A 22,447-nucleotide genomic window follows, 5' to 3' on the forward strand; every position below is an offset into this window, starting at 1 on the left:
CCCCCGGCGGCTTATAACGGCCGGCCGCCGCTCGGTGGCCACAGACCAGCCCCGGCGCCGGAGATGGAGCGCCCCCACCGCCTCCAGCTGCTGTCGCCGCCGCTGCTGCTGCTGCTGGCCGCCGGCTGGTCGGCTGCCACCGCCGCCGAGACCTGCCATGACAGTGACCAGCGTCCAACACCTCCCGGTGAGTCGCGCCGGCTTCAGTCGGTGATGGAATCTTCAGCTTGCGGTGGCTCTCCCACCAAGCCAGCATCCAATAGACGCTGGACGCAATAGACGCTGGACCCGGTGCCCAAATAATGCAAGGTTCTTCTTCCATAATCATGTGTCAAGCTTTTGTTTTCAGTATGGCGACTGAACGTACTAAATCACATTTGTCCGTCCCTCAAGACAGACTTAACTCGGTGAAGCGTTATGCCTATGCCACCCTCTCAGTAAACTGGAACTATCCCTCAGCGTCTGTTGTCACCACCCATACCCGCACCCTGACCGCCCTGCCTCTCCTCAGGCTGCATCGACCCCGCCGGCGTGGCCCGTCAGCACGGAGACGTGTGGCGGGAGCGGGCCGGTCGGAGCGCCGGCGGCGGCTGCGTGCGCCGCGTCTCAGCCTGCGTGGCCGGCCGACTGCTGCGACCCGTGCCCGCGCGCGTGGAGCGCTGTCCGCGGGCCGTCCCCGACAGTGACAACCACCCCTGCCGCATGGAGACCTTCTTCAGCTGCTGCCCCGTCTACGACTGTCGTGAGTTCTCAGTGACCATGTACAGTGTACACTGTGGTGGGAGGAGCGTCATAGTCTGCACATTCACGATCTTTTCAATGAATGTTTTCATGGTACAGATACTTTCTGTTTACCTGTTATCTGCTATGTATGCCAATGATAGCATCCTTGGTAAACAAATGTGAAAAGTTTACATTGTTCACAGAGTTATTTCCGTCATGTTCAAGACACGACCTTTGCCTCTGTTGCAGCCTCGAAGCTGGCGTCGCTGATTTCTCCGCCGTCGGTGGGCCAGGACCCGCGCGGCCGCGCCGTCAGCAGTTTCTTCACGAAGGTGCTCGAGCCGCAGTTGTTTGAGGCGGAGCCGCTGCAGCTGCCGGTGGCGCAGCCGCAGCTGAACGCCACCGCTATCCGGCAGCTGCTCGAGTGGCTGTCGTCGCGGTCCGAGCCGCCCTCGCCGGCCGAGCGGGCCGTGCGGACCGAGCTGCGCCACATCCTGACCGTCCTGGAGACGGCGGGCGGCGCGCCGCCGCCGCCGGAGCCGGCAGAGGCGCGCGGCGCGCTCCGGCTGCTGCGCCAGCTGTCCGCCCCGCGCCGCAGCACGGTGGTGCAGCTGCTGCAGCTGCTGATCGGCGAGCTGGACGCCGGCCGGCTGCAGCGGCCGCTGGCGATCGGGCAGCTGCTGCGCGCCGCCCTGGAGGTGTCGGACTCGGCGCCGGCGGGCCTGACGGTGACCACGGCGGACGCCACCACACTGACCACGGTCCTGGTGCGACTGCAGCTGGACAGCCGGCAGACGCCGCTCGAGGAGCTGCTGCGCTACATAGCGCTGTATGGGGGACTGGACACGGAGACGGAGTCTGACTCGGACCCGGAACCGGACAGCAGGACGGTCACGCAGAAAGGTAACCCATACACTGGATGCAACGTGCGCCGCATCATGTTTGACAAGTTCTTTGCCAGTAACCTAAATCAGTTAGTTTTACCTATCCATATTTATACGGATAAACGACTTTGCAGCTCATTCTCAATACAAAATTCGCTTGTAATGCGCATTTAATTGCTGCTTCTTTGCGCATTCACATTGTTGCATTTACTTGCCTCACGTGCTGCGTCTCCCGATAGGCTGTTCCATTCGGAGTATATCTGTGGCCCGCCCGGTGACTTGTCGATGACCTCTCCCCCCTCTGCCTCCGCAGCGTGCCCCGAGGAGCACGAGGACCTGGTCTGGGCCGAGATGGAGCGACCCGTCGACGGCCGGTGTGTGCGCCATGTGCGCGCCTGCCGCAACGGACGGGTAGTGAGCAGCCCCGAGCTACAGCACCGCGAACACGTGTGTGACGCCACCGGCCCCGAGCTGTGCCGCATGTTCAGCTTCTTCACCTGCTGCCCGGTGTTCGACTGCAGTGAGTGCCTGAGTGGGGTGCATCGCCTTTGGGGATCAATGGACCAGTGCGATTGAATGGGAAGATGTAACCCAGTGACGCGAATAAGAGTTTGAAGCTTAAGGGGAGTTGCAATGAATCTACAATAAATGGTAAATATTTTGAACCTGCATACGATATTGACGCTGCTAAGAATCGATAGACGCGATGTCACATTTTCCTAAGAGTATCAGCCTACGGGTGATTACGAATAGCGTGAATGCCAAAGTAATCCAGCTGGTGATAACGAGTCCAGAAAATGAGCGCTCACTCGCTGCTGAGCTAACGGATGACCTTGTCATCATTTTTTATCTTTCCAGAGGAGAAGCTGCGGGAGCTGCGGGAGCAGGACCCTCGGTTCCTGAGTATCGGCGCCATGACCCCGGAGCAGTTTGAGCAGCGCGTCGGCCCGGCTGCGCTGGGCTCAGTTTTCTCGCCGGTGCCGATCGTGGGCCGCTCTCTGCACATCCAGACCCTGATCGATATGCGCGCACTGCTCGGCAACAACACACAGCAGGAGCGGCAGCTGGGCCGAGAGCTGGACCAGATCGTCGGCCTGTTCCGCTCGGACGGCCCGGCGCCGGAGCCGGCGGTGACCGACAGTCTGCGCCGGCTGGTGGCCGTCCTGGACGACATTGGGTTGGAGGTGACGCTGCGCGGCGCCGCCGTCAGGCCGGCCACCGCACTAGACATGCTGTTCGCCGGCCAGCGGCTGCTGGAGCTGCGGGACGCGCTCGAGTCCGGCGCGCTGCCCGAGTCGGCGGTGCCGGCCGAGCTACCCGGGGCCGTCGCCCGACTGCTGCTGAGCCTCAGCTCAGCGGAGCGCGCCGTGCCGCTGCGGGACGAGCTGCACCACCTGGTGCTGTCGGTGGCCGGCGGGGGCTCGGCGGCCGGACCAGAGCTCACTACTCTGGTCACCGAGCTCGCTCGCCTGCTGGACGCCTGGCTGGACCTGCTGCCGGAGTCGGCGTTCGCGCCGCTGCCGGCGCTGGACCTGCTCGGCTCCGACTCGCTCACCGGTCTGCTGTGGTGGCTGCTGACGGGAGAGGACAGCACCCGGCCCGCGCCGCTGCTCCCGACGACCACCAGCGACTCACCGTACGACGGCCCGCTGCTGGAGGCCCTTCTGCGGCTGATACGACAGAGCGGCGCGCCGACCGGCCGGCTGCGACCCGCCCTGATTCGCCTGGTGCGGCAGCTGACGCGGCCGGGCGGCGCCGACTCTCCGCGCACTGTCGAGCTGCTGGTGGAGGTGGTCGACCAGCTGGCCGCCGGTCCGGTCGGTCTGGAGCCGGCGGTCTTGCAGGCAGTGGTGGATCTCCTGGGAGACCTTGACGGCTACAGACAGCCGGCGGCGGCACCGCACGTTCTCCAGCTGCTGGTGCGGCTCGTCGAGGGTCTGACGCCGCGGCACCGGGTGATCGGCGATGAGACGCGCGTTATGCTGGTGGAACTGCTACGACTGCTTGGCGGCCGACCGGATACGCTGGCCGACACCGACCTGCAGCTTCTGATGGCCGCCGTCCGTGAGCTGGGCGAGGTGAGTCGCCGCGACGTGCGGCCCGACATTCTGACGCACCTGGTGACTCTTCTCGGCCGGGTGGGCGGCTCACTGGCGCCGACCGACTCCGATACCATCAGTGTGCTGGTGGAGCTGGTTGGACGGCTCGGGGAGTCGCACCCGGACTCAGAGAACGCGGCACTGCTGCGCCTGCTGCTGCAGATGTTTGAGACACTGGCGGCGGCGCCGGGCACCACGGCTCCCGAGTCCATCCAGCTGGTGATTCAGCTGGTGGAGCACCTCGGCAGGCCGGGCGCGGACACGGACGATACGGACGTGATGCAGCTGTTGCTGGAGCTGATCTCGGGCCTGCAGCGGCCGCCGCCACAGGTGGGCCAGCAGCTGGTGCAGCTGGTGCTGCAGCTGGCGCAGCGGCACGGCCCGGCGGCGCCGCCGCTGCGCCGGCTGCTGCTGGCCGTGTTGCCGCTGCTGACGGAGCAGACGCCGCGCTCGTCTCACGGACTGCTCGAGGTGCTGATGACAATTGTGGAGGATGTCGAGGGCCGGACATCGCGCGGAGGAGACGGAGAGCTGTACCGGCTGCTGCTGCAGCTGACGAACCAGCTGAACGCCCAGCGGCGCCCGCTGCCGGCCGACGCCCGCAAACTGCTGGTGGAGCTGTTCCTCGGCACACAGACCGGCGGCGCTTCAGAGACGGACATTATGAGCCTGGTCTTGGCCATGCTGGAACTGGTGAACCGGCCCGCTGACACTGCAACCGCCACCGTCGGCTTCAACATCTCCACTGTGCACGTGGACAGACCGGACCCGGACATCCGCGACCTCACCGAGCTGATCGAGCTGCTGTTCTCGCAGGGAATGCTGGGCGGCCGGTCGGCCAGCGCCGAGGACATGACCAGCGTGTTCACCGTGCTGCTGGGCGGCGGCGGCAGCGACAGCAGTGACTCGGACGAGCTGCTGCGTCTGCTGGTCAGCCTGCTGGAGACGGAGATGAGCGCGCCCCGCGGCGGCGGCGGTCTGAACGTCACCGCCATACTCACCGAGACGGAACAGGAGGAGGACTACACCGAGATTCTGCAGATGCTGGAGATGCTACTGGCTCGCTTCAGCTCCCATCAGCAGCCGTCAGGCTTCGTCAACATTACCGGGGTACTGGTCGGCGAGGAACGGAACGACCTCAGAGAAATACAGGAAATAATCGAAATGTTACTGGCACGCATGAGTATGAACAAACCTAGAGAGTCAGGATACGTTAACATCACACTGTTTAACGAGCCTCCACCGCAAACCAATGAGATCCAGAACCTTCTGGAGATGCTGCTCCTTGAGATCGAGTCGATGGAAAGAAACCGGTCACCGGGAGGGATCCTCAACATCTCGACGGTGGTGGTGGAGGAGAACCGCCGTGACTACTCGGAGATCCAGGGACTGATCGCGCTGCTGATGGAACAGCTGACCGCCAGGGCGGCCAGACCCCGATCGCCAGGCCTTATCAACATCTCGGTGGTGCAACAGGAGCAGGACGAGCCCTACAACATGCGCTACCTGCTGGAGCTGCTGATGGCGCAGCTGCGCAAGGAGACCACTCACTCGACGCCCGGCTTCCTCAACATCTCGGGCGTGCTGGTCCAACCGGGCGGCGACGACTTCGGCGACATCGAGGGCCTGCTGGAGCTGCTGCTGGCGCAACTGAGCGCCAGTCAGACCCCCGACTTCCCCGGCTTCTTCAACATCTCGGGCATCCTGGTGAACGGCGAGCACACTGACATGGAGAGCCTCCGCGCCATGCTGGAGATGGTGATGTCGCGGATGAGCGTCGGGAACGACCTTCCTTCTGAGGAAGTCTCCGCCTTCCGAGAGCTCATCATGCGCTTCTTCAACCGGCCCAGCGGCAAGCAGGACATCGACGTGCAGGGGATTATCAACATGCTGATCGACCTCGGCGAGTACGACAGGAGGCCGACGTTCTCTGTCGCCGAGTTCATCACGCTGCTGGAGTCGCTGGACGTGCCCGCCGACCACCCGACGTACACCGACGACATCCAGCGGCTCATAGTCCTTCTGCAGGAGGGTGATCGGTCGCCGTCGTACCTCTTCGACCTCACTGAGACGGTGGAGCGACTGCTGCGGCTGGTGGAGACGGCCGGCGGCTCGGCGGACGTCTCGCCCGAGATGTTGATTCAGTTCATACTGAGGGAGTCGACTCGGCCTACGGGCGGAGACCCGGACGGCCTGCTGGCGGCGCTGGTGGGACTACTGGAGAGCAGCGCCACACCGCGCCGGCCCGGATTCACCATCGACCTGGTGATAGAGCCTCCAGACAGCCTGCCGACCACCCTGCGTGACCTGGTGGCCGAGCTGCAGGTGGCGGCGCGCCGGCCGCGGCCGCTGCTCCAGTCGCTGCCGGCGCTGCTCGAGCTGCTGACGACGCTCACCACCCCGGAGCACCACGGCGCGAGCGACACGCTGCGGTTCGCCGCCCAGCTGGCCGCTGCCGTCCTGGAGCGGGCTCCCGACGCCGCCGACCGCGTGCTGGTGCCGCAGATCCTGCTGCAGCTGCGTCAGCTGACCCGCCACCCGCGGCCCGACCGGCTGACCGCTGTCACCGGTCTGCTGCGGCGGCTGCTGCTGCTGGAGGAGCAGCGCCGGCCAGCCCACTCCGGAGGCGATTTCTCCGTCACCGTCAACATGGGCGGCGGCAACGACAGCAGCAGCACCGATGTGATGGACCTGCTGCGGGGCCTGCTGGACGGCCGGGCGGCCGGCGGCGGCGGCTCCTCGCTGCCGGAGCTGACACAGACGCTGCTGGATGTGCTGCTGCGCGCCAAGCAGGGCGACGGCGCGGCGCAGCTGGACGAGCTGCTGCCGCAGCTGGTGGCCGTGCTGCGGCTGGTGGTGCAGCCGCCGACCGACGCCGACCGTCTGCCCGACGACACCATCATCTACGTGACCGAGCTGGCGCGCGCCGTGCTGGAGCAGTTCGAGCCGCGCGCCGACCCGCTGCTGCCGCACGTGCTGCTGCTGCTGCGCCGGCTCGGGCCGCGGCCGCAGCCGGAGGCGCTGCGCGGCGTGCTGGTGGTGCTGGAGCAGCTGCTGGCGCGGCAGCAGGTCGGCGTGACGGTACCGGACGACCTGCTGGAGCTGCTGGCGCGGCTGGAGGAGGTCTCGGAGCGCGGCCGGCCGACCGACTACCTGCCGCTGGTGGTGACTCTGCTGCGGCGCGCCGACCGCTCCGACCCGGCGCTGACCACCTACCTGGCCGAGCTGGTGCGCGTCCTGCTGAGGCGCGACCACCACCACTTGGACCCGCAGGTGACGCCGCTCATCCTGACGTTCATCAGCGGCGGCGAGGACACCCCGACCGACATCAGCCAGCTGCTCTCTGTGCTGGAGATGGTGGTGACCACTGAGACGGGCGGGTCGAACGAGATCGGTCTGGGCGGCTCGCTCAGTGACCTGTTCGGCCTGCTGACGACCGGCGGACGCAGCTCCGACACCACTATCGACTTCTCCTCGTGGCTAATGGATCTGATGGGCTCTGATCAGCCGCAGAACGGGTCGGCAGTCAGTCAGAGCTTGCTCTCGCACCTGGTGCGTCTGCTGCGGCGGCCCGGCGTCCGGTTCGTGTCCAAGGAGGAGGCGGGGCGCCTGCTGCTGCTGCTCACCGGCCGGCTGAACGAGCCGAGGGCGGTCTCCGTGTCGACGCTCGACTCGGTGCTCTCCCTGCTGGACCCGGCTCACACTCTGCGGCCCACCGACTCGGCGGCCGGTCTGTTCCGCACCCTGCGGCGGCGCGTCTGGGGCCCGCTGGGCCGGCCCGGCTACACCGACCCGGCCGCTATCTACCGGGACCTGCTGGGCGCGCTGACGGGCCGCACGGCCGACCTGTTCGCCTCTGAGCCGGCGCTGCGCCAGGCGCTGCTGCTGCTGCTGGCCGGCCCCAGCAGCGCCCAGCCGACGGAGGAGACTGCCGAGGCAGCGCAGCTGCTGCTCACGCTGCTGGCGGAGCCGTCCGGCGGCCCCGAGCTGGTGCCGCTCTCTGTGCTGAGGGTGCTGACCTCGCTGCTGGAGGCGGCCGCGGCCGGCAGTCGGACGGACGATGTACCGGAGTCGGTGCTGCGTCAGCTGGTCCTGCTGCTGACCGAGCCCGACCGGCGCGGCCTGCCGGAGGCCGCTGACGAGCTGGTGCAGCTGCTGGTAACCGCCGTCACCGGCTCGGCCGACCCGGACCGGCACGGCGCGCGCCAGGTGGCCTTCCGACTGCTGCTGCGGGTGCTGGGAGATAGCGACACCCACCGTATGATCCCGATCCCGGAGGACTCTCTGCGGGTGCTGCTGACACTGCCGGACGGACGCAACGCCGGCACCGACACGGACATTGACAGTACTCTGTCCGTGCTCACCAGCCTGCTCTCGGACTCGAGCCATGGCGTCTCCGGTCTGTCAGACGTCATGGAAACGCTGTTCGGCAGCCACGGTGACCATACTGATGACGACGGCGGTCAGCACGGCGGCTTGTACCGTCTGCTGACCTCGCTGATGACCGGCGGCTCCGAGCCGTCGGACCGGCCGCGCCCGCTGTACCAGTGGCTGCTCTCTCAGCTGGGAGAGGACGACTTTGACCCGGACCGGGTGCCGGCCGAGGTGTACGCCGAGCTGACCGAGCTGCTGTCGGCCGACCGGTTCGACGCGGCGGCGGCGGCCGGCCAGACGCGCCGGCTGCTGGCCGCGCTCGGCGGCGACCAGCTGCCGGCCGAGCGGCTCTTCCACCGTCTGCTGCTGCTGCTGGCGCGCCGCGGCGGGCTGCCGGCCGGCGCCGTCTCGCCGCCGGGCCGCCTGCTGCGCCGCTGCCGCCTGCTCTGTGACGCGGCCGGCGGCGGGCCCCTGTCGGCTGGAGGCGCAGATATCCAGCTGCTGCCCGGGCGCACACCCATCGCCTTCATCGGCGAGAACCACGTGATCGTACTGAACGGCTAGGAAGGCACGGTGCGGACCAGACCTGCCATCACAGACCGGACCACGCCCGTCGGACCCGCCCATGGACTCACGGTTTTAGAAGTAGCTTAGTTATTCATCATAGATTATCCCGTTAACACCGCATAGCTGGACCATCGAATGCATGTCTCCTCACGGATTGCACAATAGTACGTCATGCCTGGCCCTTATGAGTGGTCCCACACCACGACAGTTGGTCTGTCCGTACGCTTGTGGGTGACAGTGTATCAGGGAAAGCTTGAGAGCGCGGGAAATGTTATTGCTTCATATGCTTTCGCCGACGATTCGGAATGGCATGCTTGGGGTTCTTGTTTTTTTCGGTGCGATCTACCTGCATTGTTATATTTGATAATAAAGGAGACTCATGCGAACAATCTATCTTTCGTATCGCTCGATGCATCTTCGTATGTTTCGGATGTGGAGATGCTCGAAGAATCCCGGTTTAAGAGTTTCCATAAAACAACGGCCATTCTTCTGCCGCTGAGACAATTTTCCGCGACACTCGTCACCTTCCTCCGATCCACCAGGAAAACGAAACACTTATCGCATGGGTGTATTACATTATGCTATGATATCGTACAGAATGCAATGAGTCCGATCGCTCAGGCAGTCTGCTGGGAGTGTCGGTCCCAGGCTGCAGCGAAGGGCCTACAGAGCTCGCTCGCTGGTCCCACCGGACCGTGGCAGGGAGGGCCGACGTCAGACTAGCGGGGGACGGCAGCTGCCTCACAGGGTGCTACGCAATCACAATCCTTCGCAAGTCCAGCCAGCCAAGATCTACGAGCCACCAAGATCGCCCGTTCAGAAACACATGTAGCTCCGTTAATGCCTAAACTAAACAACCACCTTACCCGATGCCAGTAAACTAAATGTCGATGCATAACATCACATCAAAATATTGTTAATACATAGAACAAAGTAAACATATTGCGCATAGACATAAGCGGGACGAGCCTTCAGAAAGCCTCAGCGTTTCATCAATGTTCCGCTATATGAGTCGACTATCGATGTAAATCACAGCGAAACCATAGAGTAAAAGCGACTACATACAGCCCGCCATGATAACGCACAGAGCGGTCGGACCGCGCAATGCCGCTCTTATATGACACATACGTTAGCAAACATCCAGACTGAGTCACGTTCTCCAATGAGTCCGCCGCTGCTGTCGGGAGCGGTAAGACGTCACCCGCCTACATCAGACAGCTCAATGTACATGTAAACTGTGTACAAAATAAACTGCGTAGGCGTACTAGTGCAAATAAAACAAGTGCTAGCAGGTCTCCAGTAAGCAGTAACCACATTAACCACAACACCATTAACATCAGGGTACAATCGCGCTCGAGACGTGGATTTGTTCAGAGCCGCCACTCGGCCGCACAACATTTTATCTACAGCTATCTCATCTTTTGCTGCCAATGAGCCGCGGTTGTCGCGCCGACTCCAGTTTGAGCACCACTATGTGTTTGATTCCGGCGGCGAGCCTCGGCTCCCGGTATCGCACTGCACGTACCCCGCGGTACCGGGGTACGAGTACACCGCGCGGGCGGGTCGCCGAGCGCCCGGCCTGAAAGACGCCATCAGATCCCCGCTTCCCCAGCGATATGCTCGCAAACGACAGTGATTCGTGCACAGATACCATCCCGGCCACTGGGTCTCCGATCCACCATTGTCCATACGCCTCTCGACCCAAACGGCGCTCGCCTGTCTTGAGATTCATTCAAGCCCTGGATCCACGTCGCCAGAGTACCACCAGCTGGATCTCGTGGACACCGGATCCGATCAGGAGACGTCGGATCCGTGTCCGGTCTGTCTTCCTCAAATCCGCACCGGGTGGATCTCGACGTTGTTGTTGAGCAGCTGCGCGCGCTGGCTGTTTGAGTTCTCGTCCTGTTCGATCACCTCCAGTTCGTAGCCGGGCTGCTCGAGATGAGAGACCAGTTCCAGACTCTCTGCGCTGTCTCCTGATGGTGGACAAAGACAGACCGATGTCAGAGACAGACTGCGGCGGTACACCGACACACTGACAGCCACCGATAGCAAACACACAGAACGGGACAGTTTTACTACACTATAGTTTAATTATTCGATATAACAATGGAAAAACGCCCACGACGTAATAGGTGTATCAGTACCTAACCATAATATGGCCTGCTTCAGCCTGGCCAGCCAATGGTCAATCTCCGCCCCCCCCCCCCCATGGTTAACCTTTCAGTCATTGAACAATAATCAGGGACCAACAGGGGCAATGAACCCAGGGACCAAAGCCTACTGTCGGTACATGATGACACTATCTGGCCACGTAGCACCAACCCATAGCATCATACGTCATCCTTCCCCAACCCCGCTGCCCCGCCGACACCGACTGACCGTTGGGAGGGACATGGTGCCGGCCGCGGAGTACCACACACGCGCCGGCGGCCATCACCAGCAGCACCAGCACCAGGGCGACGAGCACGGCCGTCACCCAGCCCTCGGAGCCGAGCACCACCGCCTCGGCCATCAGGCTGCCCGCCAGGTCTACGGACGGCGCCGGGAACGGCAGGTCAGGTCAGATCGGGTCAGTTCAGGTCAAATATGTGGATGATACGGGGAACAGTCAAGTCAGAGGAAACAAAGGAAGGGGGCACAGGTCGGACTAAGTCGTGGACGGCACCGGAGAACAAAAGGTAACGCGGAGTCAGATCTACCCGTGATAGTGTGATAACAAGTTAAACAAAGCGTGGAAAGTTTGGCTGGGAGTGTCCAAAACTCAATATATCTACCAAATTGAATGTCGGACACATTAATCGATTGCGACACGGAAACGAACAGGTCCAATTTTTCCAGAGAATGAACAATCATACCTACAACCAAGAGGGGATATGATCACGGGGAAATATTAGCGTAAGTATATAGATAAAGGACCAGTAGTTCCAGAGTTCGGAAAGCACATAGTCCAGTCTGCAGGACGGCCACCTCTCTGTGACGTCATCATTCGGGGCTGCCCTGACGTAGATTAGCCAAACACGCGTGTCGGGGCCGGAGTTGTGAGGCTCCCCTGCATATACAGAGTTGGTATACACAGAGGCGCCGGCAGTGAGTCGGGAGGGGCAGTCGCGGGGTGCACCGACGGCTGACCGTCCAGCCATGTGGCTCAACTGCAGGCTCGTACTACTGGCCACTCTGATCACTGTGACAGCCGCCTTTGAGTTTGTGCCGAACCCTGGTCGGTGTCGAGACGCCCGTCAGCGATGTGTGCCCATCAGGGAGTGTGCCGCCTTCCGGACCCGTGGCCAGGTGCTGCGGCGGCGGCCGATCGTCTGCGGCTTCTCGGAGCGCGGAGTCGAGGTGTGCTGCGATGAAGCTGAGCCAGAGACGGAGGGATCTGATACAGCTATCGGTGGTACGAAGGTAACCAACGGTCCTGAACCAGTCACTAAAGAACCAGTCACTGAGAGTCCTCCGTCAGTCAGTGACGACCTGAAACTGTTCAACGACAGTGCTGCACTGATCACCGACAGCAGCGATCCCGTGATCAACAACAGCACCGACATAACCAACAATAGCTCTTTACCGGTCACGGACAGTACTGAGCCCGAACTCGTCATCGACGGGTCTCAGCCAATCGTCAGCCGGACTCCACTGCCCACGAAATGCGGCGAGCCCCGCTCCGCAGCTCTTAATCAGAATCGGCCGCAGTTAGATACTGAGCTGCAGCAGAGAATGGGTGCCCTTCGTCCAGTAACGGTGGAAATCAGCCCAGCGTTAGTTGACATCGTCCATCCGATAGTTGGCGGCAACGACGTTCAGGTGGTGGTTAAACCTCCGTCTCTGCTGGGCGGTCCCCGCGAGACGGGCCACCGGTGGCCGTGGATGGTGCTGTTCGGCCGCTGGACGGACGCCGGGCTGGGCGACTGGTTCTGCGGCGGAACACTCATCACCGACCGGCACGTGCTCACGGCCGCCCACTGCCTGCGACCCGAGGAGGCCGGCACCGTGGGCGCGCGCATCGCCGACCACGACCTGACGCTGCCGGACGAGGTGCAGCACCAGCAGCGGAACGTCTCCGGCATCGTGCGCCACCCGCGCTACCTGCTCGGCCCGCAGAACGACCTGGCCGTGGTGCGACTGGCGGCGCCCGTCGAGGCCACGTTCGCCGTACAGCCCATCTGCCTGCCACCGGCCGGCGCCGACCACCTGGGACGGGACGTGGCCGTGGCCGGCTGGGGCCTGCTCGAGTTCGGCGGCCGCACGCCCGACATACTGCAGGAGGCGCCGCTGCGCGTCACCGACCCGGCCGCCTGCGAGGCTGTCTATCGGGACGTGCCGCAGTTCGAGAGGCGCTTCCCGGCCGGCTTCCAGGGCACGGTGGTGTGCGCCGAGAGCCGGGACGCCGAGCCGCGCGACGCGTGCCGCGGCGACTCGGGCGGCCCGCTGATGGCGCTCTCCGACGGCTCGTACCAGCTGGTGGGCGTGGTGTCTGGCGGCCTGGGCTGCGGCAACCCCGAGTTCCCCGGTGTCTACACCAAGGTGGCCGCCTACCGGGACTGGATCGTCGAGCAGCTCACGTAGAGCCGACCCGGGTGACATGCTCAGTGATCACCAATCAAGACAGTGGCGGTGGCACAGCATACCGAGTGCGCAGCCTTATCATGGGACACAGGAAATAGGGTCGGGGTATGCTATCTGAATGGAGGAACCACATAACTTCTGTTCTTCTGAAGAATAGAAATATAGGTAGCGCAACGTTCATCAATGATGCATTTTGCACTGTGCAATGCTAAATATTTTGCGATGAATTTGTCGGCGCTGATCATAAGCATACAAGCAAGGGGCAAATCATATCATATTTCCCATTGCCAAATTGGCTTTGCTGATCAGGTCAGGCGAACCGGATCGAAAGTTGTTCCAAGACGTTGTTTTTTAAGCATTCGCACCAAATGGTACAAACGTGAAAACGGAGCGGCACGATTATTACTGTGTGCTACCGAAATAAATGTATGCTGGTTTGCGCAAACTCTTTTTGAAATCATGAAGACATGCGCACCATTTTTGTAGTGGAAAGACGTCAGAAAAAAAATCAAAGAGTGAAAATGGTTTCATCGCAGCAAAAATCATCAGTCGATGATATGCCTGTTGCAATCTATTCCAGATAATTCTTACGAAGCCTAACAAACGTGTCACGTTTCGCAAGGACAAAAAGTGCAGTGAACCATATTTTAGACGCGCAACAGACGAGACATGACACCGATGAAGGGTGCCAGGCTGCGCGTCATGGTGCAATAAAAGCTGCCTCATTCAAACATTTAACCGATAGTTCAAGATATATGAATAGATACAAGATACATGTATAACATCATATGAGTACATGGTGAGCATTAGGTAGGACAGTTCATAGGTACTCCAAAACTCCATGTTCCTCTGAATGTTACGTGCCAAATTGATACGATTGCAGGCTTTGTACCTCGGTTGTATTTTTGATCCTAGTGTTTCTACCCTCTTTAGGATAATTGAGATATTGCAAACCGCTTAAAGCGGCAAAACGAGATTATACACGGTAATGAGAGGTACGAGTAGGTTCCCTCATTATCAGACAATGTTAATAGCACAACACCATCTACGTTTGAATTAACCATGTTCCAAAACAACAAACCTCATATTCAAGTGTCAGTCAACATGAAAACATGCCAATATGAAAACTACCATGCACTTTAACAAACTACCTAAACCTACTTTTTGTCACGGTACAATGTTAGCAAATAGTTGATAGTATTCTATGAACGAAGACATTTCCATCGATGTTTACTGAGTGGCGTAAGTAACACCGTATTCCAGACGCCACCAGTGTGGCATGGTTGCCCGACTTACGCAATGTAGGCAGATTTACCAACTCATACAGCACAGAAGCTACCGTGAAACGTCATTGGCAGCGCCGGAGGCCACATTATCTCAGTAGACGGAGCAGTGCGCCGGCGGCCGGCCGCTCACCATGCCGCTCAGCTGTCCGAGGGTCGTTCTGCTGACCATTCTGGTCGCCCTCTCAGCCGCCTTTGAGTTTGTACCGAGTCCCGGTCAGTGTGGAGACGCCCGGCAGCGGTGTGTGCCCATCAGAGAGTGTGCCGCCTTCCGGACCCGTGAGCATGTGCTACGGCGGCGACCGGTCGTCTGTGGCTTCTCAGAGCACGGAGTCGAGGTGTGCTGCGATTTCAACTGGGCTGCCGCCCCAGGAGCCAGCGTTCAGACCACGGAAGGTCCGCTAGCGGTCAGTGATGCTCCTCTAACCGTCACTGACGGCCCTTCTGCAGTCACCCCAACAGCGCCTCCTCTTCCAGAACGCTGCGGAGAGCCGAGAACGGTGAGGGACGACGAACATCCGACACTTCCCAAAACGGACCGGGGATTTATAATGCGCCAACGACGCGCCGTATTACCCCCGCAGCATGATCTTTCCCACCCGGAAATTGGCGACCAAATCGAGCCGGACGTGGTGGGCGGTCGTGACGTGGAGTTGGTGACCGAGCCTCCATCGCTGCTGGGCGGGCCCCGCGAGGCGGGCCACCGGTGGCCGTGGATGGTGCTGTTCGGTCGCTGGACAGACGCCGGTCTGGGCGACTGGTTCTGCGGCGGCACCCTCATCACCGACCGCCACGTGCTCACGGCCGCCCACTGCCTGCGACCCGAGGAGGCCAGCACCGTGGGCGCGCGCATCGCCGACCACGACCTGACGCTGCCGGACGAGGTGCAGCACCAGCAGCGGAACGTCTCCGGCATCGTACGCCACCCGCGCTACCTGCTCGGCCCGCAAAACGACCTGGCCGTGGTGCGGCTGGCGGCGCCCGTCGAGGCCACGTTCGCCGTACAGCCCATCTGCCTGCCACCGGCCGGCGCCGACCACCTGGGACGGGACGTGGCCGTGGCCGGCTGGGGCCTGCTCGAGTTCGGCGGCCGCACGCCCGACATACTGCAGGAGGCGCCGCTGCGCGTCACCGACCCGGCCGCCTGCGAGGCTGTCTATCGGGACGTGCCGCAGTTCGACAGGCGCTTTCCGGCCGGCTTCCAGGGCACGGTGGTGTGCGCCGAGAGCCGGGACGCCGAGCCGCGCGACGCGTGCCGCGGCGACTCGGGCGGCCCGCTGATGGCGCTCTCCGACGGCTCGTACCAGCTGGTGGGCGTGGTGTCTGGCGGCCTGGGCTGCGGCAACCCCCAGTTCCCCGGTGTCTACACCAAGGTGGCCGCCTACCGGGACTGGATCGTCGAGCAGCTCACGTAGAGCCGACCCGGGTGACATGCTCAGTGATCACCAATCAAGACAGAGGCAGCGATTCGAATGGTCATGTTTATGCGTAGGGGAGAGTGGGGCAAAGCTGGGGCATTCCACGTCAAATCAAACACCGAAATCCGTCATCCCCTTCGATTTTTCTGAAAATTTGTAGGCAGACTGGGCATGGTTCAAAACTGAGTTAAGTATAATATTTTCGAAATTTGATAACGTATCGCTGAGATATAGGTCATCGAATATAGCGAAAAATGTCACACATCAATTTTTTAAATGGCTATAACTCTGGTTCCTTTTCTGGTATCAAAATGATATTAACAGGGTCTTATAGGCAATTGATAAGGCTTTGATTTTTAATTATAAAATTAAATTGAAGTGACCTTGAAATGCAATTGACCTTGAATTAAAACAGAAAAATTTAAATAGCAAAAAACACGTCACCTTCGATTTGAGTAATTTTTACATATTATGTCCGTCACAATGTTCCTAACCATCTGTGAAAAAATTGGAGTGGGCCATTCATAACTTTCGCGGCAAACGCCGTTTTCATGCATCAACATCACGCAACCGCGCGTGACCTTGAAAGACAGAGTCAAGACATGCTTGCTTGTGTACACTTTCTGAAATGAATGATTGCTGATAAGTGATATCCCAAACTCTGCGAGAATGGAAATGCATAGTCATCGTAGTCAAGCATTCAAGGCAAGCATTCATCGTAGTCAAACCATAGTAAAAGTGTCTCAGGCAAACGGTATTTTGCGGTGAATTTTGAGCCGTGTGGAAATGCATCATGAAGTAAATTCAACGAAAACATTATCACCCAACGATATCTTCACGTCTTTTGATCTTCACTATACGAAAGAACATACATTTTTTTTTAGTATTTATGGGGAATTTCTAGTTAATCCAATAATAAATATGGCAGTAAGAGGCCTGCTAAGAGTAAAATGTCGCCGGCTGAGGCGGGCTCGGCCGATGCGGGAAACGCAGCAATCACAATTTTGTGTTTACACGTTCATATTTCAATTGTTTACCAACCGATTTTCAAAATTCTTTCACCATAAGATTGCCTATACATTTCTTAGTCTTCTCACAAAATTTGACGCGAATCGAACGTAATCAGCGGTAGGGAGCGCGATGTAAAGACGGAACCGTTCCGTTCCGTCCCGGCACAGTCTACAATTCAGGCGGCGCGTAGCGGTCGGCGGCGGTTGCCGAGTCGCCGCGTCGCTGCGGCGACAGGATGTTCACTTTACACCGCTATTACTAGAACAGTTGTGAACCGATTTTCTTATTGCTTGCACGATGAGATGTCCAGTTCAATTCTTGACAGGTAGCCATAATTAATTTCGCATTAATCTTATGAGATATTGGCGAAAAACAGGAGGGGTGGGCGAAATTCGCTCTTCCCCCTCCACTGCGCGTGCTAACATACGTTTGCATATGTGCAATTTTCTTCAAAACTTATGAATGGCCCACTCTAATTTTTTCACAGCTTGTTAAGAATATGGTAGGCAATAAAATATATGAAAATGAGCCAAATCGAAGGTGACGTGTTTTTTGCTATTTCAATATTTGTGCTTAAGAACAGAGTTAAGCAAATTTCAAGGTCATATATTTAAGTAGGTGCAATTCTAAACAAATGCTTAAGAAATTACCTAAACAGTAAGGTTTATTTCATTCAAATCAAACAAGTACAACCAAAGTTATGGTCGTTCAAAAATATAAAGATTCAACATTTTGTAAAAATTTGATGCCCTATATTTAGAAGACCTGTGGCCAGAATGTGCAAAAAACATCAATGTAATGTCCGGGGCCACACAGGAACCCGCTCACAAATTTATAATGAAATCGCTGATGGTAAGGTGCAAAACAGCCGATTTTTGTTCGATTTGACGTGGAATGCCCCAGCTGCCACCTTAACGCTTCTTACGATGCCGACGCTTGATTATTAAACTTGGAAAGAATCTCTCCATACCAATGTGATCCCTATTAAATTACCTGCCGGACTGCGTTTCATTTCCAAAGGCGTTCACATATGGGAGGTATTGACAAAACTTTAAACCTATGCATATTGGCCACTTTGCCCCATACCCTGGGGCAAAGCGGCCACCGGCGACTTCTCAAGTCCCGATATGAGAAACAGAATAGTTGCCTCATATACGACTAGGGTATTGACAGGGTTTAAGCGAGGATGGATGTTAACTTTGTCATCTTCCCACCTGTAGGTAAACAAAGAAACAATTTTCATGGAAAAACATGTAATTGCATTATTTAGTAACTCATATAACCGGAAAGTGGTGAAGATGCATGACGATACATTTGAATATAAATAATGTTTTTATCCAGATGGAAACAACTTATGGCCACTTAGGGGCTGGCCACTTTGCCCCGGCCACTTTCCCCGCGCATACCGTCCGAGACAATAATATTCCAGCTCAGCTATTAGTGGGGTAAACAGCATTAAAATTGGTAGACGGCATGCAAGCTAACCAAGCAATGCATGGACAAGAACGCTAATAAAAATTCCAAGCGGTTATGGAATAATATAACATTCAAAAATTGTAAACATAGTTGGAAGCCTGGCAAGAAATGTTTTTCCGTGTTTCACAATTCACAGAACAACGGCGATGGGCCTGAAACCCCTGTCTGGCTCATTCGAACGACCGCGAAGACAAGTATAATTGGAAACCATAAAATATTGGAACTGACGCCAGCTGTGGAGGGCTAAAACGATGGGTGGCCGCTTTGCCAGACTCTCCCCAACTTTTAAAGCACAGAGTAGTGGTCATTTTCACGTTCGCTTTTCTATCTAGCAGTGCCACACTGTGTGCACCCTGGCGGACGGGTGACGTGTCGGTGGTGCGGGTACTTGGTACTCACCGAGCTGACTGGGCTCCGGCCGCGTGGTGGCCTGCACGGTCACCGGCGGCCCCTCGCCCATCTCGTTGGTAGCCCACACGCGGAACTCGTAGGTCCGGTTGGGCCGCAGGTGGTAGAGCTCCCGGTGGGTCTGCAAGAGGGGACGGGAACAGTCAGCCGACTGCCGGCGACATCCCCAACTTCCAGAGCTGGTAGTGCTAGAGGTGTGCCCGCAACACTGCTAGAGGTGTGCCCGAAACCACTTTTGCAGAAATTACCCGTTAGGGAAATATTTGCGATACAGAGTGCAACTGCTACTCGGACCAAAGGCGGCAATTCGACAGCGATCAGTTTTACACAACATTCTATATGGTGTTGAGGTGTCAAAGTGATCCAATGATATAGGTTATATTGAAAAATTTAATAAAAACTATAACAGATAAAACACCGTTTGAACAGCTGTAAAAACCTACACGATGACGATCACGTTGAAGGTACGTCAAAAGGCAAAGTACGCGCTGTAATCCCCTTTATCCGCCGCGCCTTCTTTTTCTTGGTAATGCGCAAACCATATGATACGGTGAAGAAACATTTCTTTTTTTCGTCGCACGTCAACATACCCTAGCTTAGTTTCGGGTGATGTAAGAGGGGAGAGAAAAATGGTTCAATCCCCGTTCCCAACTCAGTATTCCACTGATAATGAGAACGAAAGCAGTGATGCCAGCAGAACGGCAGAGTCCGGGCGTTCCGGCGTTTACAGGTATCACGGCCGCACCTCTGACGGCGCGACGTGCGGCGGCAGCGAGCGGCGCCAGTGCTGCTCGCCCAGCGCCCGGTAGCGCAGCTCCACTCCAGTCAGCGGCACCGAGCCCGTGTCGTTGGCGCGCCAGAACAGCTCGGCCAGCACCGTATGCGCGCGCACAGAGACGTTCACCAGCGGCCCGGGCGGCCCTGAGGACGAAACGGCGGTTAGAAGTCCATCGAGCCGCTACAAGGGCCCCGTCCACCTTCAGAAGCAGACAGGACAGTGGCACAAGGAGGTTTTATCACCTGCGCATGGTCATGATCAGCAACACAGCGATACTACCACCCAAATTAAACCAGTGACGGACACAGCCGTGCCGTGTAGTGTCGTGGTGTCGTGCACGGACAAAGCCATGTAAATAAGGGCACACAATGCCCACTGCAGACACCGTCCCCCAAAGCCCATGAACTCATGATTCCCAATAGCCCATCACTCACTTCTCCTAACGGCCCATCACTCACGTCTCCCAAAGACCCAAAACTCACGTTTCCCGACGCCTCTCCCGCTGACCCACCCACGTCCCCCACATGAGCAGCTCTTGTCTCTCACCGACCAGCTCACGTTCCCCGCTGGTCCCGTCTCGTCTCCCGCCGACCCATTCACGCCTCCCGCCGACCCACCTACCCACAGTCAGTTTCCCACCGGCCCACTCACGTTTGACCAGTAGTCGGACGTATTTCACGTCGCCCGTGTCCTCGCCGCCATGCTGCAGACACCCGTACAGGCCCTCGTCGTCGACGGAGGCGTCGGTGACGAGCAGCTGGCCGTCGGTGTTCGGCGCCGCGTCGGCCAGCGCTCGGCCGTCGCGCAGCCAGACGGCGTCACCGTCCGTACCGCCCGGGCACGGCAGGCTGACGTTCTGTCCGAGCGCCGCCGTCACTAGCGGCGGCGGGCCCGGCTCGGCCCGCGCCACTGTTGCCACACAAAGGTGTCGGTTAGGTAGTCAATGAAATCCTGGGGGTGTTCATAGGGCTGTGGTGATTAGGGGGATTGAGGATCCAGGTTATGGGGGGACAATGAAGTAGTATCCAAAAGAATGCTGTGAAATGTTAACATATTTATGCAGCTAATTGACCATTAGAGCAAGTTAAGAGCCAGACACTATTCATTGTCCATTTGGCCCCATCAGGAGATGAAATATAGCCTGGGAATGAGGGCATTGATCTTGTGGTACCCTACCACTCGTTGGGAGATGAGTGGTAGGGGTACCAAAGCATTGACTGAGATATGACATCTGACTGGTGCATTGTAAATGGATATTGTTGCATCATTACCATCAGCTTTATTCTGAATCTTGAAAATAACATTCACAAGTTGAGCAGGGTAGAGCACAAACAAATACAGGTAGGTAACTTGGTAATTAGGTAAAATCATAACTTGAAGCAGAATATTGAAATTGTTTCTTACACTAAACTCAATGAGGAATTATTTCTTATATCACACAAATAATTAAAAGAAAGATAGTAAAAAATGCATAGTTTGTCATGCAAAGTATCTACCAGCCTTCTTAACATGTTTTCAGCATTAAACCTGATGCAATAGATGAATAATACTTACAGCCAGCAAGGAGAAGTGTAATGCCAAGTAGTGGAATGAGCATCTTCATCCAGATTCCAGACAGAAATGTGGGCATCATTGAAATTCCTATGATAAAAACATCACTTTTGATAGGAATAATTGCTTTCAACATCTTTCAATAGCACACTCATTCACTTTACACAAAAATATAAGGTTATAAAAAATTTACTGATGGCTAGAAAAAACGAGAGGCTAGAAATATATATCATTAGTATCCCAGGGCCTTGCCTGCTTTGCATGCCAGCCAATAAATCTTTACCTATATCATTTAGTTGACCTCATTTGATAGCAATTACTAGACACTGCAGCCAGCCTTCAAGTAGTAAACAGAATCAAAGCATAGGTAGCATATAAAAAGCAATGGCCTACTTATATCCTTTGTGACTTTTAGGGCCTTTAGGTACACTGTGACTGTACACTGTACAGAGTTTCAACATTGATGAGATAAGTATTTACCTTAAGTATTTAACTGAAGTAAAGGTCATTAGATACCGTTTCGAGTAATAAGACCAGAGTAATAAGACCCGAGTAATAAGTCCATAGGACTGCATGCATTCTATCAGTAATAATATTGGGAGCACATCAGACAGTTCTATAGCACTGGCCCCTAGCATAACACATGGTTGGAAGAAAAATTGCATCCCTGCCTACAGCATATGTTAATTTAGCTCAGTCAGTTGAGCCTTTTGACTTGAGACACCTGTCCTGTCTGACAAATTGAAACTTACTACAAAGTACAAACTTATTATCATGCACACTAGAATTAATTGAAATTGTGGAGCAGGACCGAAAAGCAGGTACTTTTTTAAAACACCTTCAGAAAGACTCAATTTGATGAAACATCAAAATCAAAATGAGCCTGACAAATGTTGATGTTTGGGATGAAATCCGACTCTGATGCTATATGCTTTACCTACACAATGAAAGTATCGAAAGGCTTGTACAGGTTAAAAAGAAATACTATGTTGAAGGTAAAACACTAAACATTGAAAGAAAAGTACCACACAGGACAAGCAAAATTAAACTAGGTACCAACAATCAAGGCCCCAACAATAGAGAATAACTTCAATTGCAATTGTGTGTGGGACTTGTATTGGTCAAGTATTGGTAAGGGACATAGATGCAAGGAATTAAGGATATTGAAAAAGAGGTCCAAAGTTGGTAGCAATAAGAGACTATGATGTAAAATCGTCCTCAAATGCAAAATATGTTATGGGGTTGAAAACATTGTTTAGGAAGCTAAACAACTTTTCGCCCAATTTCCCATAAATTTGCAAAAAAAATG

At 57.1% G+C, this 22,447-nt stretch overlaps 4 protein-coding genes across 10 annotated transcripts; 3 read left to right on the top strand and 1 right to left on the bottom strand.

Annotated features, from left to right (window-relative positions):
• Positions 1–157: 157 nt before the first annotated feature.
• On the top strand, positions 158–9,036 carry LOC122382180. The gene is made up of 6 exons (XM_043367161.1): positions 158–206; positions 512–742; positions 973–1,235; positions 1,335–1,626; positions 1,921–2,127; positions 2,466–9,036. Exons 1-6 carry the CDS (start codon positions 158–160, stop codon positions 8,642–8,644), a joined length of 7,221 nt encoding a protein of 2,406 aa, XP_043223096.1. The 3' UTR covers positions 8,645–9,036.
• Positions 9,037–9,202: 166 nt separating this feature from the next.
• Positions 9,203–22,286, bottom strand: LOC122382195 (contactin-3-like). Of its 7 annotated transcripts, none has more exons than XM_043367202.1 (7): positions 22,080–22,286; positions 21,142–21,228; positions 20,239–20,496; positions 19,555–19,730; positions 18,801–18,930; positions 11,030–11,179; positions 9,203–10,623 (listed from the first exon to the last, which is right to left on the bottom strand). In XM_043367202.1, exons 2-7 carry the CDS (start codon positions 21,218–21,220, stop codon positions 10,478–10,480), a joined length of 939 nt encoding a protein of 312 aa, XP_043223137.1. In that variant the 5' UTR covers positions 21,221–21,228; positions 22,080–22,286; the 3' UTR covers positions 9,203–10,477. The 7 variants fall into 7 exon arrangements, with proteins under 7 accessions (XP_043223137.1, XP_043223139.1, XP_043223138.1 ...); XM_043367204.1 differs by having other exon boundaries at positions 22,251–22,272; XM_043367203.1 differs by having other exon boundaries at positions 22,199–22,265.
• LOC122382193 (testisin-like) lies at positions 11,710–13,658 on the top strand. Its single transcript, XM_043367196.1, has one exon. It carries the CDS (start codon positions 11,789–11,791, stop codon positions 13,211–13,213), a length of 1,425 nt encoding a protein of 474 aa, XP_043223131.1. The 5' UTR covers positions 11,710–11,788; the 3' UTR covers positions 13,214–13,658.
• LOC122382194 (venom protease-like) lies at positions 14,403–15,994 on the top strand. Its single transcript, XM_043367197.1, has one exon. The coding sequence runs from the start codon at positions 14,631–14,633 to the stop codon at positions 15,909–15,911; it is 1,281 nt and encodes a 426-aa protein (XP_043223132.1). The 5' UTR covers positions 14,403–14,630; the 3' UTR covers positions 15,912–15,994.
• Positions 22,287–22,447: the final 161 nt, after the last annotated feature.

This window comes from Amphibalanus amphitrite, unplaced genomic scaffold (assembly GCF_019059575.1).
Source record: "Amphibalanus amphitrite isolate SeventyFive unplaced genomic scaffold, NRLGWU_Aamphi_draft 000135F_arrow, whole genome shotgun sequence".
NCBI lineage: Eukaryota > Metazoa > Arthropoda > Thecostraca > Balanomorpha > Balanidae > Amphibalanus > Amphibalanus amphitrite.

Coding starts and splice junctions, on each gene's coding strand:
- LOC122382195 (XM_043367201.1), bottom strand. CDS start 21,274: ATGTTGAAAGCAATTATTCCTATCAAAAGTGATGTTTTTATCATAGGA. Junction 19,731..20,238: donor CGTCCGACTACTGGTCAAAC/GTGAGTGGGCCG, acceptor TTTCGTCCTCAG/GGCCGCCCGGGCCGCTGGTG. Junction 18,931..19,554: donor CGCACGTCGCGCCGTCAGAG/GTGCGGCCGTGA, acceptor CCCCTCTTGCAG/ACCCACCGGGAGCTCTACCA.
- LOC122382193 (XM_043367196.1), top strand. CDS start 11,789: ATGTGGCTCAACTGCAGGCTCGTACTACTGGCCACTCTGATCACTGTG.
- LOC122382194 (XM_043367197.1), top strand. CDS start 14,631: ATGCCGCTCAGCTGTCCGAGGGTCGTTCTGCTGACCATTCTGGTCGCC.
- LOC122382180 (XM_043367161.1), top strand. CDS start 158: ATGACAGTGACCAGCGTCCAACACCTCCCGGTGAGTCGCGCCGGCTTC. Junction 1,627..1,920: donor CAGGACGGTCACGCAGAAAG/GTAACCCATACA, acceptor CTGCCTCCGCAG/CGTGCCCCGAGGAGCACGAG. Junction 2,128..2,465: donor CTGCCCGGTGTTCGACTGCA/GTGAGTGCCTGA, acceptor TTATCTTTCCAG/AGGAGAAGCTGCGGGAGCTG.